Source organism: Malania oleifera, chromosome 2, assembly GCF_029873635.1.
Source record: "Malania oleifera isolate guangnan ecotype guangnan chromosome 2, ASM2987363v1, whole genome shotgun sequence".
Taxonomy (NCBI): domain Eukaryota; kingdom Viridiplantae; phylum Streptophyta; class Magnoliopsida; order Santalales; family Ximeniaceae; genus Malania; species Malania oleifera.
The window spans coordinates 65435796-65451725 of NC_080418.1; the positions used below are offsets into that span (position 1 = coordinate 65435796).

The 15930-nt window shown below is 34.3% G+C and overlaps 1 protein-coding gene across 1 annotated transcript in view; it reads left to right on the forward strand.

Moving 5' to 3' along the window:
* Nucleotides 1-5602: 5602 nt before the first annotated feature.
* The window catches only part of LOC131149517 (cytochrome P450 CYP72A616-like), a 54995-nt gene continuing 44667 nt past the window's right edge, over nucleotides 5603-15930 (forward strand). The window contains exon 1 of the mRNA XM_058100029.1: nucleotides 5603-6022. Coding sequence (XP_057956012.1) covers nucleotides 5743-6022 — 280 coding nt within the window. The 5' untranslated portion in view covers nucleotides 5603-5742. The remainder of the gene's footprint in view (nucleotides 6023-15930) is intronic.

Consider the following 15930-nt stretch of genomic DNA (forward strand, 5'->3'; position numbering starts at 1 on the left):
ATCACTGTACCCTGTTATATTGTGAAAATATTGTTATATTCCAGGCGTGGCCTGAGGGGGCGGTAATCCAATCCTGTAAGGATTATTTGTAAAGGTTGTGGTCAGCCTTGTGCTAATTGACCTAATTGTTTAGGTACCGCTCCACCCGTTAAGTGAGCATATAGTGGTAATCCTTGTACTTGTTAGCCAATGCGGTTTGCCGAACTTCGATAACATTTCTGTGTGTCATCTCTATTTACTACTTAGTTGTGCATGCTTAGCTAAATTATTTGTGCAGTTTAATTTTCGATGTATATTTTTATTCATTTCCATATCTGCACTAGATTGACCCTAGGCTTGTGTAATACTGCTGTTAGTGGATTGACCTAGGTGATAAAATTGAAAATACCAATTTACCCCCCCCCCTTCTTGGGATTATGGTAAAGCTAACACAAAATTAGAGAGTTTTATTTTTAAGGCTCAAAGGGAATATGAATCCCTTAGAAGATGCCTCTAGATTTGGTTATGAATGATGTCTTTTAAATAAACACTTGATGGAATGGGAACTTGATAGTTATTAGTGCTTAAGCCTAGAGTGATGCCTAAACTTTGATCAGGCTTTTATGCTCAAGAATAATCTTAGGGTTAAATGATATACAATGAATTCCCTAAGTCCCAAACATGTGCAGTGGAAAAAATATGCTTAACTTAAGATGTTCATAATTAAACATGGGTTAAGCATTTAGAATTGATTACCAGGCAAACATGCCTTGTCCATTTGGAAGTGGATTTTACTTTGACATACTTTGATCAGTATTTTCATATTTTACTCCATCATTATGATGTATATGCATTAGGTTCAAATTGGATAAATTTCTTGAATTTTCGTATTGGTATGATTTCTTTGAAGTTCTTAGTATACAAATAGTGCATAGTGAAGGCATATACTAAGTTTTGATATTTTAAGCACATACCACTCCCTGATCCTGCAGTCAACATAACCCTTAAACCTAATCCTGAGATCTAAAGAAAAATTTAAACATTTATGTAGTTCCTATTGGAGTTTGATCTTCCTTTGGTCTTAAGGGGTTTGCTTTCATGATCACCCACATCATCTCTTTGTCTAAGCCCCTAGCACCTTTAAGTGGATAATTATATTTAATGTGCCATTTCTTTCCAATGAATAAGCAAGTTTTATATGCTCGTGAAGGATTATGTTTGTTTATTCGACTTTTACTCATTAAGGCATTTTTATGACTATGGGACTTAAAATATGAACCATTTTTCAAAGATTTATTTCTTTTAATTCCCAAGAGTTTAATATGATTATTCTTGTGTGTGTCCATTTGCTACAGTGAGACTCCCTATTTATAGGGAGTCTGAAGGTGCTTTTTGGCACCAAGTTTGATTCCCCCTCAACAGAATTCCCTACGCTGGCAGGGAATAATCTCTTAACCACTTTCATTCTTTGTATGTGATTGGTTTTTATTTTCTTTTATTTTTGAATTTTTGCTGCTAACTAACTCTCCCTACTTCAATTTTGTGCGCAGGTAAGCTTGGAGGGTACAGGTGGCAACGGGAGAATAGAGGGCAGGACATCTGTTATTTCTTTTGTATTTTCACTTTTATTTTTATTTTTTTGAATTTTTAGCTCGTATGTACCCACGGGTTGCCATGTATTGCAACCATAGTTTGTACAACTTCTTTTGCTGACATTTTTGTATTTTTGTGTTTTCATTTTCCTTTTTGTAACTTGCATGTACCCCCGTGCAGTTTTCCCCTGCAACTATGACTTGTACAACTTTTTCTTTTTGTAAGTACTTTTCTCCCCTGCATGTTCAAACACTCACGTGTGCATGTGTACACACATGTTCTCTCTACTAATGCATTTCTTGATTATGACTCAGTGTTGACCAGTTTTGACCAAACAAGCACAGTGTTAGTTTTGGTGTATTCCCAAGAGGAGGGTGAATTGAGAATTTAAAATGTATTCCTCTTAGGTTAAACCAAAGTAGCGTATTACGTGACTTAGGGCCTGTCTATGCAATTATAAACCCAATCATTCACAATAGTAAACTATAAACATTCGTGTACTGGAATTTAAAATGTAGAAATTAAAAGCACGTACAAGAAATGTTATCGAGGTTCGACCAACTGTGTCTACGTCCCCGCCTCTAACTCACAAGCACAAGGATTCCACTAAAACTCACTTAACAGGTGAAGTGGCACCGATTACAAACAGGTAAATTAGCACAAGGCTGACCTCAACCTTTACAAATTCTCCTTGCGGGGTGGAGAAGGCCCTACCGATCCTTACGGGCTAGATCACCGCCCCCTCAGGATGTGCCTGGAATACAACGGATTTACAATATAAATTTCATGTACAATTTCAGTGCTTCTCCAACAAGTAGATTTGTACCAATACGCGCATGCAATAACCAATGCACTTCCAAGAGATAAGAATTATAAGCTCAATGAAGTTTAATGTGACTACTCTCTAAACAATGTCAATATATCAAGCAGTATATGAGAGTATGTGTGTAATGATCTTTGTGCAAACAAACACTCAGTAATGTATAATCACTTATATGCTCAAGAGTGTTCTAACAAGCTATTTCTTTGAAACAAGCTATAACAAATTTCAATAACATATCAAAGTTTCAAAGATGCTAATCAAATATTCAAACTAACTCAAAATATTTTTCTTCAATGAAATAAGCACAAGTATAGTTTGAAAATATTATAGTTTAGAAAAATATTTGCACACCAAAAATTATAACTATAGGAGTCTTGCAATGACAATGCAAAGATTCTCAAGCTTATGAGTTTTTCCCAACACTAGATTTATTGAATTAAATCAGTGGGATAACTCTTTGCTTTACTCTCAAAAAATCAACAACAAACAACAAGCACAATATTGAGAGTATTAAGCAAGTTGCAATAAACACAATTGAAACTCTCACAAAGCTTGGCTAATCAAGAAATTCAGAGTATGAGAGTGTATGGAAGTAGTATGTGAAAAATAAGTTTGGAAAATTGAGAATATTTTTCTTAATCTTTTTCCTAATCTCTCCATAATCTGGACAAATGAAGACATATATATAGGAGAGGGGTAAATTATAGCTGTTGGGGATACGCAGGGTATTATTAAATTTGTTTTAAAAATCATTAAGAAAATTAACCCTATTTAAAAACTTTAACTATGGTAAAAATAATTTGCCAACCCGAGAGCACCGGTTGACCGCACTTGAGGTTCAGTTGACCAAGTGACAAAGTTCGGTCGACCGGGCAAAATTTGAACTGAAAGTTCGGTCGACCAGATTAGGGTTCCCAAAGGCGATTTTCCATTTCCGCGCGGTTTGGTTGACCATGTGATTTTGAACTGAGTAGTTTGGTCGACCGGGCAATTGTGGCATCTCCTGAGGACCTTCGGTCGACTAGGACATTGGCTTGAGGTTTTGGTCGGTCGACCGTACTTGTTGTCAAATCGTTGACCCTAATCAGTTTGGTCAACCAAGGGATATAGTGCTTTCAAGTACGGTTGACTGAACATGTATTTTTTATACATTTAAGTTCAAGTCCCTTATACATAAACCATATTCATGTGAGCATATATATTTAAAACGATAGGGCATTTTTTTTATAAGTTATTGGGAGTCCTAATGGTCAGTTAAGGTATTCTTTTAGGACACAAAAAAAATCCAACGTCGGTCGACCGAAGGGTGATCCCTAAAGTCAAACTACGATCTTGAGCTTATAGTCCCTACCATGCATGCCATGCATTCATTATTACAGACCTTTGAATTATTACAGACCCAACATGAATACAAGAAAATATAATAATACAACTGAAAATAAAGATCGGTCTTTATGCGCTGCTCCTTTGCAATTCCATGGAAAACGCTGGGGTATGCTTGTTTAAGTGTTTCTTAGCTTCCATTTCTCATCTATCATCCGTGCTTAGAAAAATAAACCTGTTCAAATACTCAAAGCACACAGATGAGATACTGTGATTTGTCATAATCAAAACAGGAGATAGACCCAAAAAGTCAACACACAATTAATAAATATGACCTTAATTTCCAAACAAAATCGGTTTTAAAATTAAGACCCAATTTAAAGTCGAAAATTCATTTTGAATGATAAAAAAACCCTATAGAAAAGGATTAAGTTTTACTAAAATCGAAAAACTTAGTTTAAATGACTCAGTGAAACTCGACTGAACCTTATTGTTTTTGTATATATATATATATTAACAGAAATTAAAGAAATCAACTTCTAGTTCTAAGAGTACTTGATTATGGGAACCAATACTAAAGAAATAAAATTAACAACATTTAAGGGAAATCTAGCCTAACAGGGAGCATATACAAGACTCAATGAAAGAAAATTGGTTTTGAAATCAACCAAGTTAGAGACACTCAGCTTAAAAGAACTCAACTTTTGGGCTCCTAAGACTCAAACCCTAATACATAAGGGGAGTTGGTTTTGGAACTACGGGGTCCTAGATAATAATAGGGATTAATTTTACAACTAAAAGAATTAATTAAAATCAACAAAGACCCTTCCTAATAGTATGCTTAAAAACCTAAAATTTGGACTAAACATTTACAAGACTCAACTCTAAAGCACATTTTTGACATTTTAGAGGCTTGATTATCTGAAATTAAAAGGACTTGATTGAGGAATTAGGGTCTTAATTTCAAAACTCAAGATTATTCAGGGCTCAAAGTCAACTCTCATTTCACCAGACTTCTTTGGGATGACCTAATTAAAATTAGGATGTCTACAGATGGTTAGAACTTTAAATGAGTTGATAAGTTAAGTGGGCACACCAATCTTACCCATTTAATTTCTGGGTCTAAATAAATCACTTATTTATGATCATATATTTACATAGGTGTACCCAAACCCTTTTATTTATGATGAGTATGAGAGGATCAATATAACTAGATTGGAATTGTCATATGCCTATACACAATCAACGAATCTACTAAAATTTCTAACTAAATTGACACTTCAAAGTTCAAATTCAATTTTTTTATTAAAAAATTATATTAACTATGATTTTTTTTTAATTTTATGGGAAGATAAATTAATTAAAGATTTTTTTTTTTTTTTGTTTTTAAAATGAAATTAATCAAGAGGTATTTGCATTTGTCAACTTTATAAATTATTGATTCATTGAGTTAATTTATGAATGATGTAGTAAACTTTTATATTATATATAAAAAGAAAATTTAAATTTAAAAAACTGTATTAAATTTTATTTTAAACTATATACCTAAAATTATACCCACTGTTAATCTAAATAGTTTCTTAGACTTTTGAAGGGCACTTAAAATCAATTAATTGGTGGTGTGGATTCTTGTGGCCATTCTAAATTCTAATTATTGATGGACGGTCGTGGTCAGTGGTCAGTGGCAGTGGTCAGGGAATGGATGCCACGTGATGTGATGCATGTGTCGGGTGCGAAGCCCCCGGAGCTGGATTCCCAGCTTTTACTTTTACAAATGGAGGGGAAAATTTCGGGACTCGAGCCCTGCAAATTTTTTAACAGTAAAAAATAAATTCTTTCTTCTTTCTTTTTTAAATGTATATCCCCACTCGCCTCCCACGCCTTGCATTAATTGAATGCACGTGGAAGTACTCGTTTCTTGTTTTTATTTTAATTTTTTTGCTTGGCAATGTATAGAATAGATGGGCTGATCAGGTCCCTCCTGCAAGAAGAAGGAGAGGAAGAAAGAAGAAGAAGAAGGAGAAATGGGAGGGGTGGAAGTTGTGGTTTCAGTAGCGTGCGTTGTGATCACAGCGTGGCTTGCGAGGGCAGTGCATGTGATGTGGTGGAAGCCCAAGATGATAGAGAAGCAGCTGAGAGCAGAAGGGGTGCTTGTTCTTCCTTACAAGTTTCTCTACGGGAACACCAGGGAGATGGTGAAGCTGTCGAGGGAGAGCAGATCTGATCCCAAGACGCAGCAGCTACCGCCCCATGACATCTTGCCTCGCCTCAACCCCTTCCTTCACAAGATGGTTACCGCTCACAGTATGTGCTCTTTCTAGTTTCTTCTCACTGCTATTCTCGATGAATTGCAGCCTGTTGACATAATTAGATGATCTGATGCTATGATCTAATAATTTCTTTTGCGCAATGATTTTTTACTCTTGCATATACATCTTATGTAGATTATAAATTCATTGCTCTAAAATTCAACCCTCTGCATGAACAATGGCGTTCTATAGACGTCATTGCATATACAGTGATTCAATCATTAAAGTATATATGTTTGACCATGCAAAGTCGTAGCTCAAAGGATGTAATATCGATTTGAATATTTTGTTTTTAGCAATTTAATTAAAATCTCATTTTTAATTTGCAATCAAATTTCAAATAAAGTTATTCAATTTTAGATATATTAATTTTATATGTTAAATCACACAATTTAACCATTTAATTAGATCTAAGTATTAAATTTTTTATATTACTTTTTAGTGTAAAAAAAAGTTGACATCTTTTGAGATTTAACAAAAAGACAGACAATGATTGAGGTTTCAAAATTTCAGAATTCTCTCCTAAGATTTCAAGAATTTTAAGAACCTTCTTTAAGGTGTGTTAAAAAGGCATCTCATTGTGTTTTGTAAAATGACGGTCTTTTAAAGGGAGGTTTGTGCATTTTTGATAAATTTCAGGGGAAGTTTGTGACATTTTTGAAATCTCAGGGGACATCAATGGGATTTTTGAAATCTCAAGGATTTTTTTTATCGAATTTCAAGGAAAGTTAGTGTCTTTTGTCTTATTTTATTTTGTGTAGTTTAAAATTTTTCTTAATTCCAAATTTGATAGAAAAAATAACTGTTGGGATTTTTTTTTTTTTACAATTGGTTTTAATAGTTTATAATTAACTAATAAATTTATAATCTAACAAGTTTATTAATATTTAGAACTCGACCATAAATTAGATGATCAATTATCTGAAATTCTACATAAGTTTAAATTTTTTAAAAAATTGTGACAACAAATATTAATAGTTGGATATATTAAAATTTCCTAGAATTATTAATTATATTTGAATTGAAATTTATTACTGCTACTGGTTAAAAAATTTATTAATTTTATTTTTAGCAGTTATTATAAAAAAAATTATTTCAAAATTCTTAGATGTTAAAAACAATAACATTTTAAAATTATAAGGAGACTTTAAATAGTAATCAATTTATTTATAGGGCAATTTTAAATATTAGCTATATTATTTATTATTTCATAAAGTAATTCAAATTATTAATTCAACCATTATTGATGGTTACATAAATTATTAATTTAATTATTATTAATTATTAGGGAAATTAATTTAATAATTTGCTAAAAAATACTAATTCAATTATCATTGGTGGCTACAATAATTAAATTATAAATTAATGAAATGATTTCAAAATACTAATGATTTTATTCATAGGAATTTTCACAATATTAATTTCATTTTTTTATTGTTTCATAAATTAATTCATCTATTAACAGTGGTTATAACAAATTATTAATTTAGTTATTGTTACATTATCAGTTCAATTATTAATATTAGTTAAGAAAAATGAATTAAAAATTAAATTACAAAATAGATTATTTCAATTAGTAGTAGTTACCAAAAATATTGATTTAATTATTAATGGAGTGTGTTTTCCTCATATGATAGTTATTTTCTTTGTCCTCTAAATTTATACAAGCATGATGACAGAAGCAAACAAATAAAAAAATGGTATATATATATATATATATATATATATATATATATAAAATATTTACATGTAATTGATACAATTCCAATTTTGTTTCTACATCGAACCTAAACAAGAGGAGAATATGCTATTCCATTTTCAATTTCACTATATTCCAGTTCCAATTTTGATTCTTGTCACGAGTTAAATACTATCTTAGCAGGGATAGTAGATACTTTTGCATGAATAAAAAATAAATATTTATTATATTTTAAAATAATATTTAATGGAAGCCTGTATTAAACCTGAAACTTATTTTATATAATTTTGACAAAAAAATTATTTAAAATTTGTAATATTTAAATAGTATTACAAATTTGTTTCAATAAGTACTAAATATATAATATTTAAATAATAAAAATTGATTTTATGAGCAACGTTATACTCATAACAAAAATTTATACGTAATTATAGAAACAAATTAAGACGGTATCATATTTCTAATGCTCATGTCAAGACAAATTATATGACAATATAAACTTATATCACACAAGTAAAATAAAAAATAAAAAATAAAATAAAATAAAATTTCAAAATATTTTAGAAGCATTGGTCTTGGATTTGCTTGAATTCAACTGTTTAAAATTTTAAAATATTTTTTCAATTTATCTTCTACCAAAAATATGTATTATATTTGTTGTATTCTTTGCCCTAATAGTTTCCTAATCAGTCAATTTATTTATAGGTAATCCCCCACAAAAAATTTTTGGAACATATTTGATCAATTGATGATGAAGATTAAGAGATTATCATCTAATATTGAATCTAGGCCAAGCCAAGGAATATTCTTTGCCTAACTTATTTTTTTTTGTTGATGAGTTCGCCAATCCCCAAATTGAGATTGAGATCATTCTAATAGTTTCCTAATCCATCAATTTATTTATAGGTAATCCCCCAAAAGAAATTTTGGGAACATATTTGATCAATTGATGATGAAGATGAAGAGATTATCATCTAATATTGAATCTAGGCCAAGCCAAGGAATATTCTTTGCCTAACTCAATTTTTTTGCTGATGAGTTTGCAATCCCCAAATTAAGATTTAGATCATCCTTGTTTTCAAGATTGCCTTGGTCTTCGATGATCTTTAAGTACTCAACCAACAAGGTGTTATTGGATTCTCCGTCCTCATTATAATTGACCTTTAAAGAGCCCTTATGATTTTGGTGGTAGGTTCGAGTTTTTTCTCATCTAATACATAATTGACCAATGAAAGATTTTTATGATCCTTTGAGCCAATGATGCCTATAAGTAGATTTCGTTGTTTTCCTAGATTGCCTAGGTATTTGATGTGTTTTGATATGGATTGAATAAATAGAATGCACAGTGGAATAAACAACAAGTAAATGCAAACACAACCAGAATAAGAACAATAACATATTTTATGTGGTTCAACAAAGCCTACATCCACGGAAGCAATGACACACAAATTTCACAAATCACTCACTCACAATGTACATAATACACTTCTCAAAATGATCACTCACTACTTCAATATATGCCCATAATAACATATATAGAAGTTTATAGGAGGTTTCCCTCTCTTTACCCGACCACCCAACGTTCAAAAAAATTCAAAATTCAGACAAACTGCTTGCAGCCCAGGCGCCTTTCGTCGACGAGTTCAAGGCTTCGTTGACGATCCATAGAAGACCACTCGTCGACGATAACATGCTTTTGTCGATGAGTCCAGAACTCTGATATTTTCCTACTCTCGGTATTTTCTCGTCGACGATTTCAGAACCTTCGTTGACGAGTCCTTGCTATTTTCTCGTCGACAAACACAAGGCATTCGTCGACGATATCTTGTTGTGCTGCCCTTCCATGTTTTTCCTTCTTCCTTCTTTGCTTAAGAAAAACAAAGTATAAGAGCCACAAACAACAACCTCCACCTTGGCGATTATATGCCCGTTAGGAGAATCCCGAAAAACATTTTTAACTACTCCACCTTGAATTTGTAAACCCTTGGTTAGGTATGTCTCCTTTCTATTACTTGGAAACATGGAGTAAGTTCAAACAATGCTTGAACTTCTTTGAAGTAACTGATTTCATCAGAATATCTGTTGCATTTTCAGATGTGTGAACTTTCTCCAACACAAGCTCACTCGAAGCAATCAATTCCCAAACCCTGTGAAGCCTCCCATCAATGTGCTTGGTTCTAGCATGGTATATTTGATTCTTCATCAAGTAAATGACATTCTGACTATCACAATGTAGCACCACACCATCTTACTGTAACCCCAGCTCTCTGACTAAACTAGTAAGCCATAAGGATTCCTTTGCAGTTTTGACAACTGTCATATATTCTGCCTTAGTCGTGGATAATACTACCAGAGACAGTACCATGGATTTCCAACACACAGGTCCTCCTACAAGGGTAAACACATATCCCATTGTAGACCTTCTGTCATCCATATCTCCAACATAATCAACATCAACAAACCTTATAACTGAAGGATAACCCTGTTTCTTGCCAAACATGATACCATATCCTGATGTACCTCGTAAGAATCTATGTATCCATTTGACGGCTTCCCAATGTTGCCTTCCTAGATTACAAAGAAACTTACTTACCATGCTCACTGCATGAGCCAAATCTGGGTTCGTACACACCATGACATATATCAAACTCCCCACATCACTAGCATAAGGGGGCCTTTGTTGACTTTGGTGTAATCCCAAGAGGGGGGGGGGGGGGGGGGGAGGTGAATTGGAATTTTAAAAATTTTCCAAGGTTATGTTCAAATTAACAAGCTGTATAGCTCAACCTAGAGTCAGTATAAAGAAGTACCAATTACTTAATAAGAAATTAACTCAGCAAATAATCAAAGCAAATATAATAGGCTCAGTTTATCCCGATCATTCAAAATATTTGAATCATGCACCCATTTATAATTAATTAAATATAGGCATACATGTGCAGGTAATTAAAGTGCATGAATTTAAGAGTAGACACTGTTGGGCTTTAGTGGAGCCTAGTTGTGTCTTAATTTGGATGATGACCCGACCTCTGTTTAATTAGAGATTTCTATCCTAAGGCTTAGTCCATGGAGCGAAGGCTTGGGCCGTGAGGCCCAAGCCTCCGCTCCATGGACTAAGCGGTACAAGCCGTACTTGTGGGGGTCTGGGGGCAACACCCCCGGGGAAAATTTTTGGAGCCCATTCGGAACGGAACCCTAGGCGCAACATATAAAAAGGGTGCTTTCGGGTGATTAGGGTTTGCGTGGTTATATCTACGAGAGAGAGAGAGAGCGAGAGAATTGTATCGCCACACTCTCTGTGCTTTCTTCCTGATAATATTGAAATCCCTGCAACTCCGTGGACGTAGGCAAAATTGCCGAACCACGTAAATATTGTCTTGTGCGTGTGATTGAATTTTTCTTTGGCGTTATTCTTTTTTTATTTGTTTCTCACAGGTTTCGGGAATTTGTTCGTATATTCCTAACAGACACAAGATATGTTATCGGGGTTCGACCAATGTTACCTACGTCCCCACCTCTAGCTCGCAAGCCCGAGAATTCTACTAAAGCTCACTTCACAGGTGGAGTGACATTGAATACAACATTAGGTCAAATTATCAGGGCTGACCTCAACCTTTACAACCAATCCATATGGGTTGGATTAACACCCCTCAGGCCACGCCCGGAATACAACAAATAATCAACACAATTTCGTGTACAAGCTCAACACTTCTAGCACAAGAAGATTTGTACAATATTACGATCTAGAATATATGCACTCACAAATGATAAGATCTAATGCTCAAGTGAGATTTTATAAAACACTATTTCAGTTCTCAATAATAATATATGTATGTGTGTATACATGAGAGTGAATGCCTTTGATTCAAGACAAATAAGATTAGTATATTATCAAAGGAAATTTGAATCTCAAAGAGAAAATCTCAACACAATATTTTTTAAGTGTAAGCACAAATGAGATTAGGGTTCAAGTTTACTCAAAAGTATTTTATCGAAAATGCAAGCAAGATTTCAAATTTGGCAATGAAGATGCCAAGACTCAGAAGCTAACAAAAGTTCTTTTCAAAAAGATATTTATCAATCAAATTTATTGAGAAAGAACCCTAACTTTGCTCTCCAAGAAAAATATCAATCAATACATGAAAATGAGAGTAATGAGCTTCAAGAACAAATCTGTGTAGGCACATACCAAGTGAAAATCAAACTCCCTCTAACTTGCAATTATTTTGCAAGAAAAGAGTAAGCAAAAATTACTCTCTGGTTTTGAAAAGATTTTTCGAGCAAAAATATATGAGAGTATGAAGTATAGGCTTGAAGATATGAAAAATATGCAATGTAGGCCGAGGAAAAATCAGAGAGAATTTTTGTCTAATTATGTTGCTAATCATGTGCTAATTTGGACAAATAAGGGGTATATATAGAATTCCCTTAATTTTAGATCGTTGGGGACACGGAGGGAATTTTTGAAAAGTTTAATTAATAATTAACCCCTGTTTAAAGCCAATTACTGCGATTAAAAATATGGCAACTCGAGAGATTCGGTTGCCCGAACAGACATTGTCAGAAAAGTTTACCTTATGACTTTGGGTGCTCGAGTGAAGGTTCAGGTGGCTGGGCCAAGGCAATTTTCCAAACACTCGAGGTTTGGTCACCTAGTGGCTAGTTCAGTCTACCGAACTTCATACTTCGGTCGCCTGGTGTATATTTGAACTTGGAGTTCGAGCGCCCGGGGAAGGTAAAAAGTGACACCCCTTATGTTTGGTCTACCGTGATTAGTACGTTCATTTGAGTATGGTCGCCTAAACCATAGTCAACTTTATGGACTCCTACCTATTCGGTCGATCGAGATGATTTTGGTCTCCCGAATCCCTATCAAGATTAAAGGAAGGTCCAAATTTTTGTTTAAATTTCACTCCTACTTGCATAGATATGACTTGTGAGTTAAAGAGAATTTTTCATGTGCTGCTTGAGGACTTAAAGTTAGTTTAAGTCCTAGACTTTTAAATTAAGCCCAAAAATCTAGCATCAATCGATCGAAAGGTTACTGTTAGCTTTACCGTGATCCCAAGAGGGGGGGTGAATTGGTATTTTTAAAATTTATCTCTTAGGTATTCCTCCTAACAGCAGTATGTTCACAAGCCTATGGTCAATCTAGTGCAAATTATGTAAATATACCAGAAATTAAATAAAGCAGTTTAAACAATCACACAAGCACCAGAAAGCAGTAAAGAAAGGAGGACACGCAGATATGTTATCGAGGTTCGGCCAACTGCCTACGTCCCCGCCTTGGCTAACCAGAACAAGGATTATCACAATAACTTGCTCACTTAAACGGGTGGAGTGACACCTATACAAACCAGGTTAAATTACCACAGGGCTAACCTCAACCTTCACCAATCCTTACCGGACTGGATTACCGCCCCCTCAGGCCATGTTTAGAATCTCTCAGATATACAATCAAATGGTACAATATGTTGGTGCTTTCGCGTAAAGAAGATTTGTACCACAAATGCACACAAACACAAACACCACAGATGATTTAAAATGTAAGCTCTGTGTGGTCTAAATATTTCAACTTTTAATTATGTTTTCTATTAATGTAGTAAGTACGTGAGAGTGTTTAACAAGCAATCTATGTATCTCAAGGTATTTCAATCAAATGTGTTCACACAGAGTATTAGATAAGCCTCAAGAATATCAATCAATAGAAAATCTATATCATGGAAGTATGTATATGCTTGGATTGCAAAATATATAGGATCTTTGTTTTCAGCAAGAATATTTGAGTGAATAAATATTGCAACAAAGATGTTTCACCTCAAACACAAATATCTCCTCAAATGGTTTTCAAAATAAAGAGCAATAGATATTTGTAAATGATTTTGAAAATATTTCGCAATCAAAAGCAAAAATGGGCTTCTCAAGATATTGCAACAAATATGCAATCTCAGAAGACCTAGTAAAGTCTTCTTAGGATGAGCTTATTGGCTAAGTGCCCTAAGAATCCTTTTGGTTCAGCTCTTAATAAAATTATATCCATCTCACAACCAAGAGAGAGTGAACCTTCCTATCTAAGCACTCAAGAATACTTACAAATGATTTTACGAGTGTTGAATGTAAGTTAGAGTGTATTTGGAAGAGTGTGAGCAAATGAGAATAAAAAAGAAAGTATTTTTGCTTGAGAGAGATTTTCTTAATCTTTTTGCTAATCGATACTTAATCCACCAAATGAAAGAGTATATATAGACATACTGAAAATTTTGACCGTTGGGGACCTATTAGGGATTATTGGAAAAGTTTATTGACATTTAAATCAATTTAACCCTGTTTAAAATTATTAATCGCGGTAAGAAAATAGGAGCAACCTGAGAGATTCGGTCGACCAGGACTTAAATGGCTCGGTCTACCAGGGGACTTTTGAACTGAAAGGCTCAGTCGACCGGGGAGGGAGATTTCCCAAACTTTCGAGGTTCGGTCGACCGAGCCTTTTTGAACTGCATGGTTCAGTCGACCAGACCGCTGGGAATTCTCCCGAGGACCCTCCGGTCGACCAGGTAGTTGGAGTACAAAAGTGGTCGGTCGATCGGGAGGTCAAAATGTTGACTCCCAGGTGGTTCGGTCGACCGATAAGAAATGAACTGTGAAGTTTGGTCGACCAGGCCTTGGTCAAATTGTTGACTCAGGGCCGGTTCGATTGACCAGGCCAAAGTGAACTGTGTTGGCCGGTCGACCGAAAGTGCACCAAGTGTGCATTTCGGTCCCGTATTGAACCAAACAAGTCCTATTCAAGTGCCTAACAAACATATGTGTAAATGTGTATTTCCTATGGGCACTTGGGGTCCAAATTGAAGACACTGAAAAAGTTCGGTGTCGGTCGACCGAAAGGAAAACCCTAAGGTCTTTCTATGGTTATTTTTGGTTTGTAACTGGTTTGAGCCTACAAAATAAATCATGCATGTGATGTGTGTGCTTATTACAAACCGAATACCCTAATTACTATTACAGACAAATTTCACTATGATTATAACAATTAAGAGCACGAGGTTGTCTTCAAGCTTTGAGCTTTCACGTGCCATTGATGATATACTAATATGAACCTGCACATGAACTAGATATTTATTAAATATAAGAGTATTTGTCATTATCAAAACTAGGCGTGACCTATAAGGTCAACATTCTCCCCCTTTTTGATGGTGACAAATACAATTGGCAAAACTATAAGCCTAAGAAGGCTCCCCCTCATAAGATGCATCCAATGTATTGCCATTATTTTGCCTCTCTTTCCATCTCCCCCTTTCGGCAGCAGCAAAAAGGGTTATTGGAATTAAAGTCCTAGGCAATGAGTATTTAATACATTTATACAAGAGTAATTTTGGAAAGAGGTTTTGAAAAATTTCAGCAGAGTTCCGTTTGTAAATCAGACTTTCCAAAAGTAAACCTATATAAATGTAACCTGTTTTGAGTATAAATTTCCTAACAGTTTATCCACAACTACTCAAATAGTTCAGTATGGTCCAATACAACAAATAAACTATCAAAATGAACATGAATTGGACAAATGGTGCAATCATAGATAATAGTCAATATGAACATGCAATAGATGAACGTATAACATATGCACACAATCAACAATTAACTTTCACAATATCTCAAGCAAGAAGATAAGTCAACAATGGAACTAGTTGCTTAGACTTGGAAATTTTCAGGAAGAAGCTCCCCCTAAATATATGCAAGTTATGAAACATTTTAGTCTATGAAGCTTCTCTACTATGCATTAAGCCTAACTCACGTCTAATTTGTATGAACCTATCCTCGGGAAGTGGTTTAGTGAAAATATCGGCCCACTGTTCATTGGTGCATACAAACTCAAGAGCCACATCTCCTTTTTGCATATGATCACGAAGAAAATGATGTCTAATCTCAATGTGTTTAGTTTGTGAATGTGAGATAGGATTTTTAAAGATGTTGATTGCACTAGTATTATCACATTTAATCGGTATTGTTTCGTAGAGCAATCCAAAATCCACAAGTTGTTGCTTCATGTAAAGAGTTTGGGCACAACAACTTCCAGCCGCAATATATTCAGCTTCGGCGGTGGATAAGGCAACTGAGTTTTGTTTCTTAGAGAACCAAGAAACAAGAGATTGTCCTAAGTAATGACAAGTGTCGCTAGTGCTTTTTCTATCAACCTTACTACCAGCAAA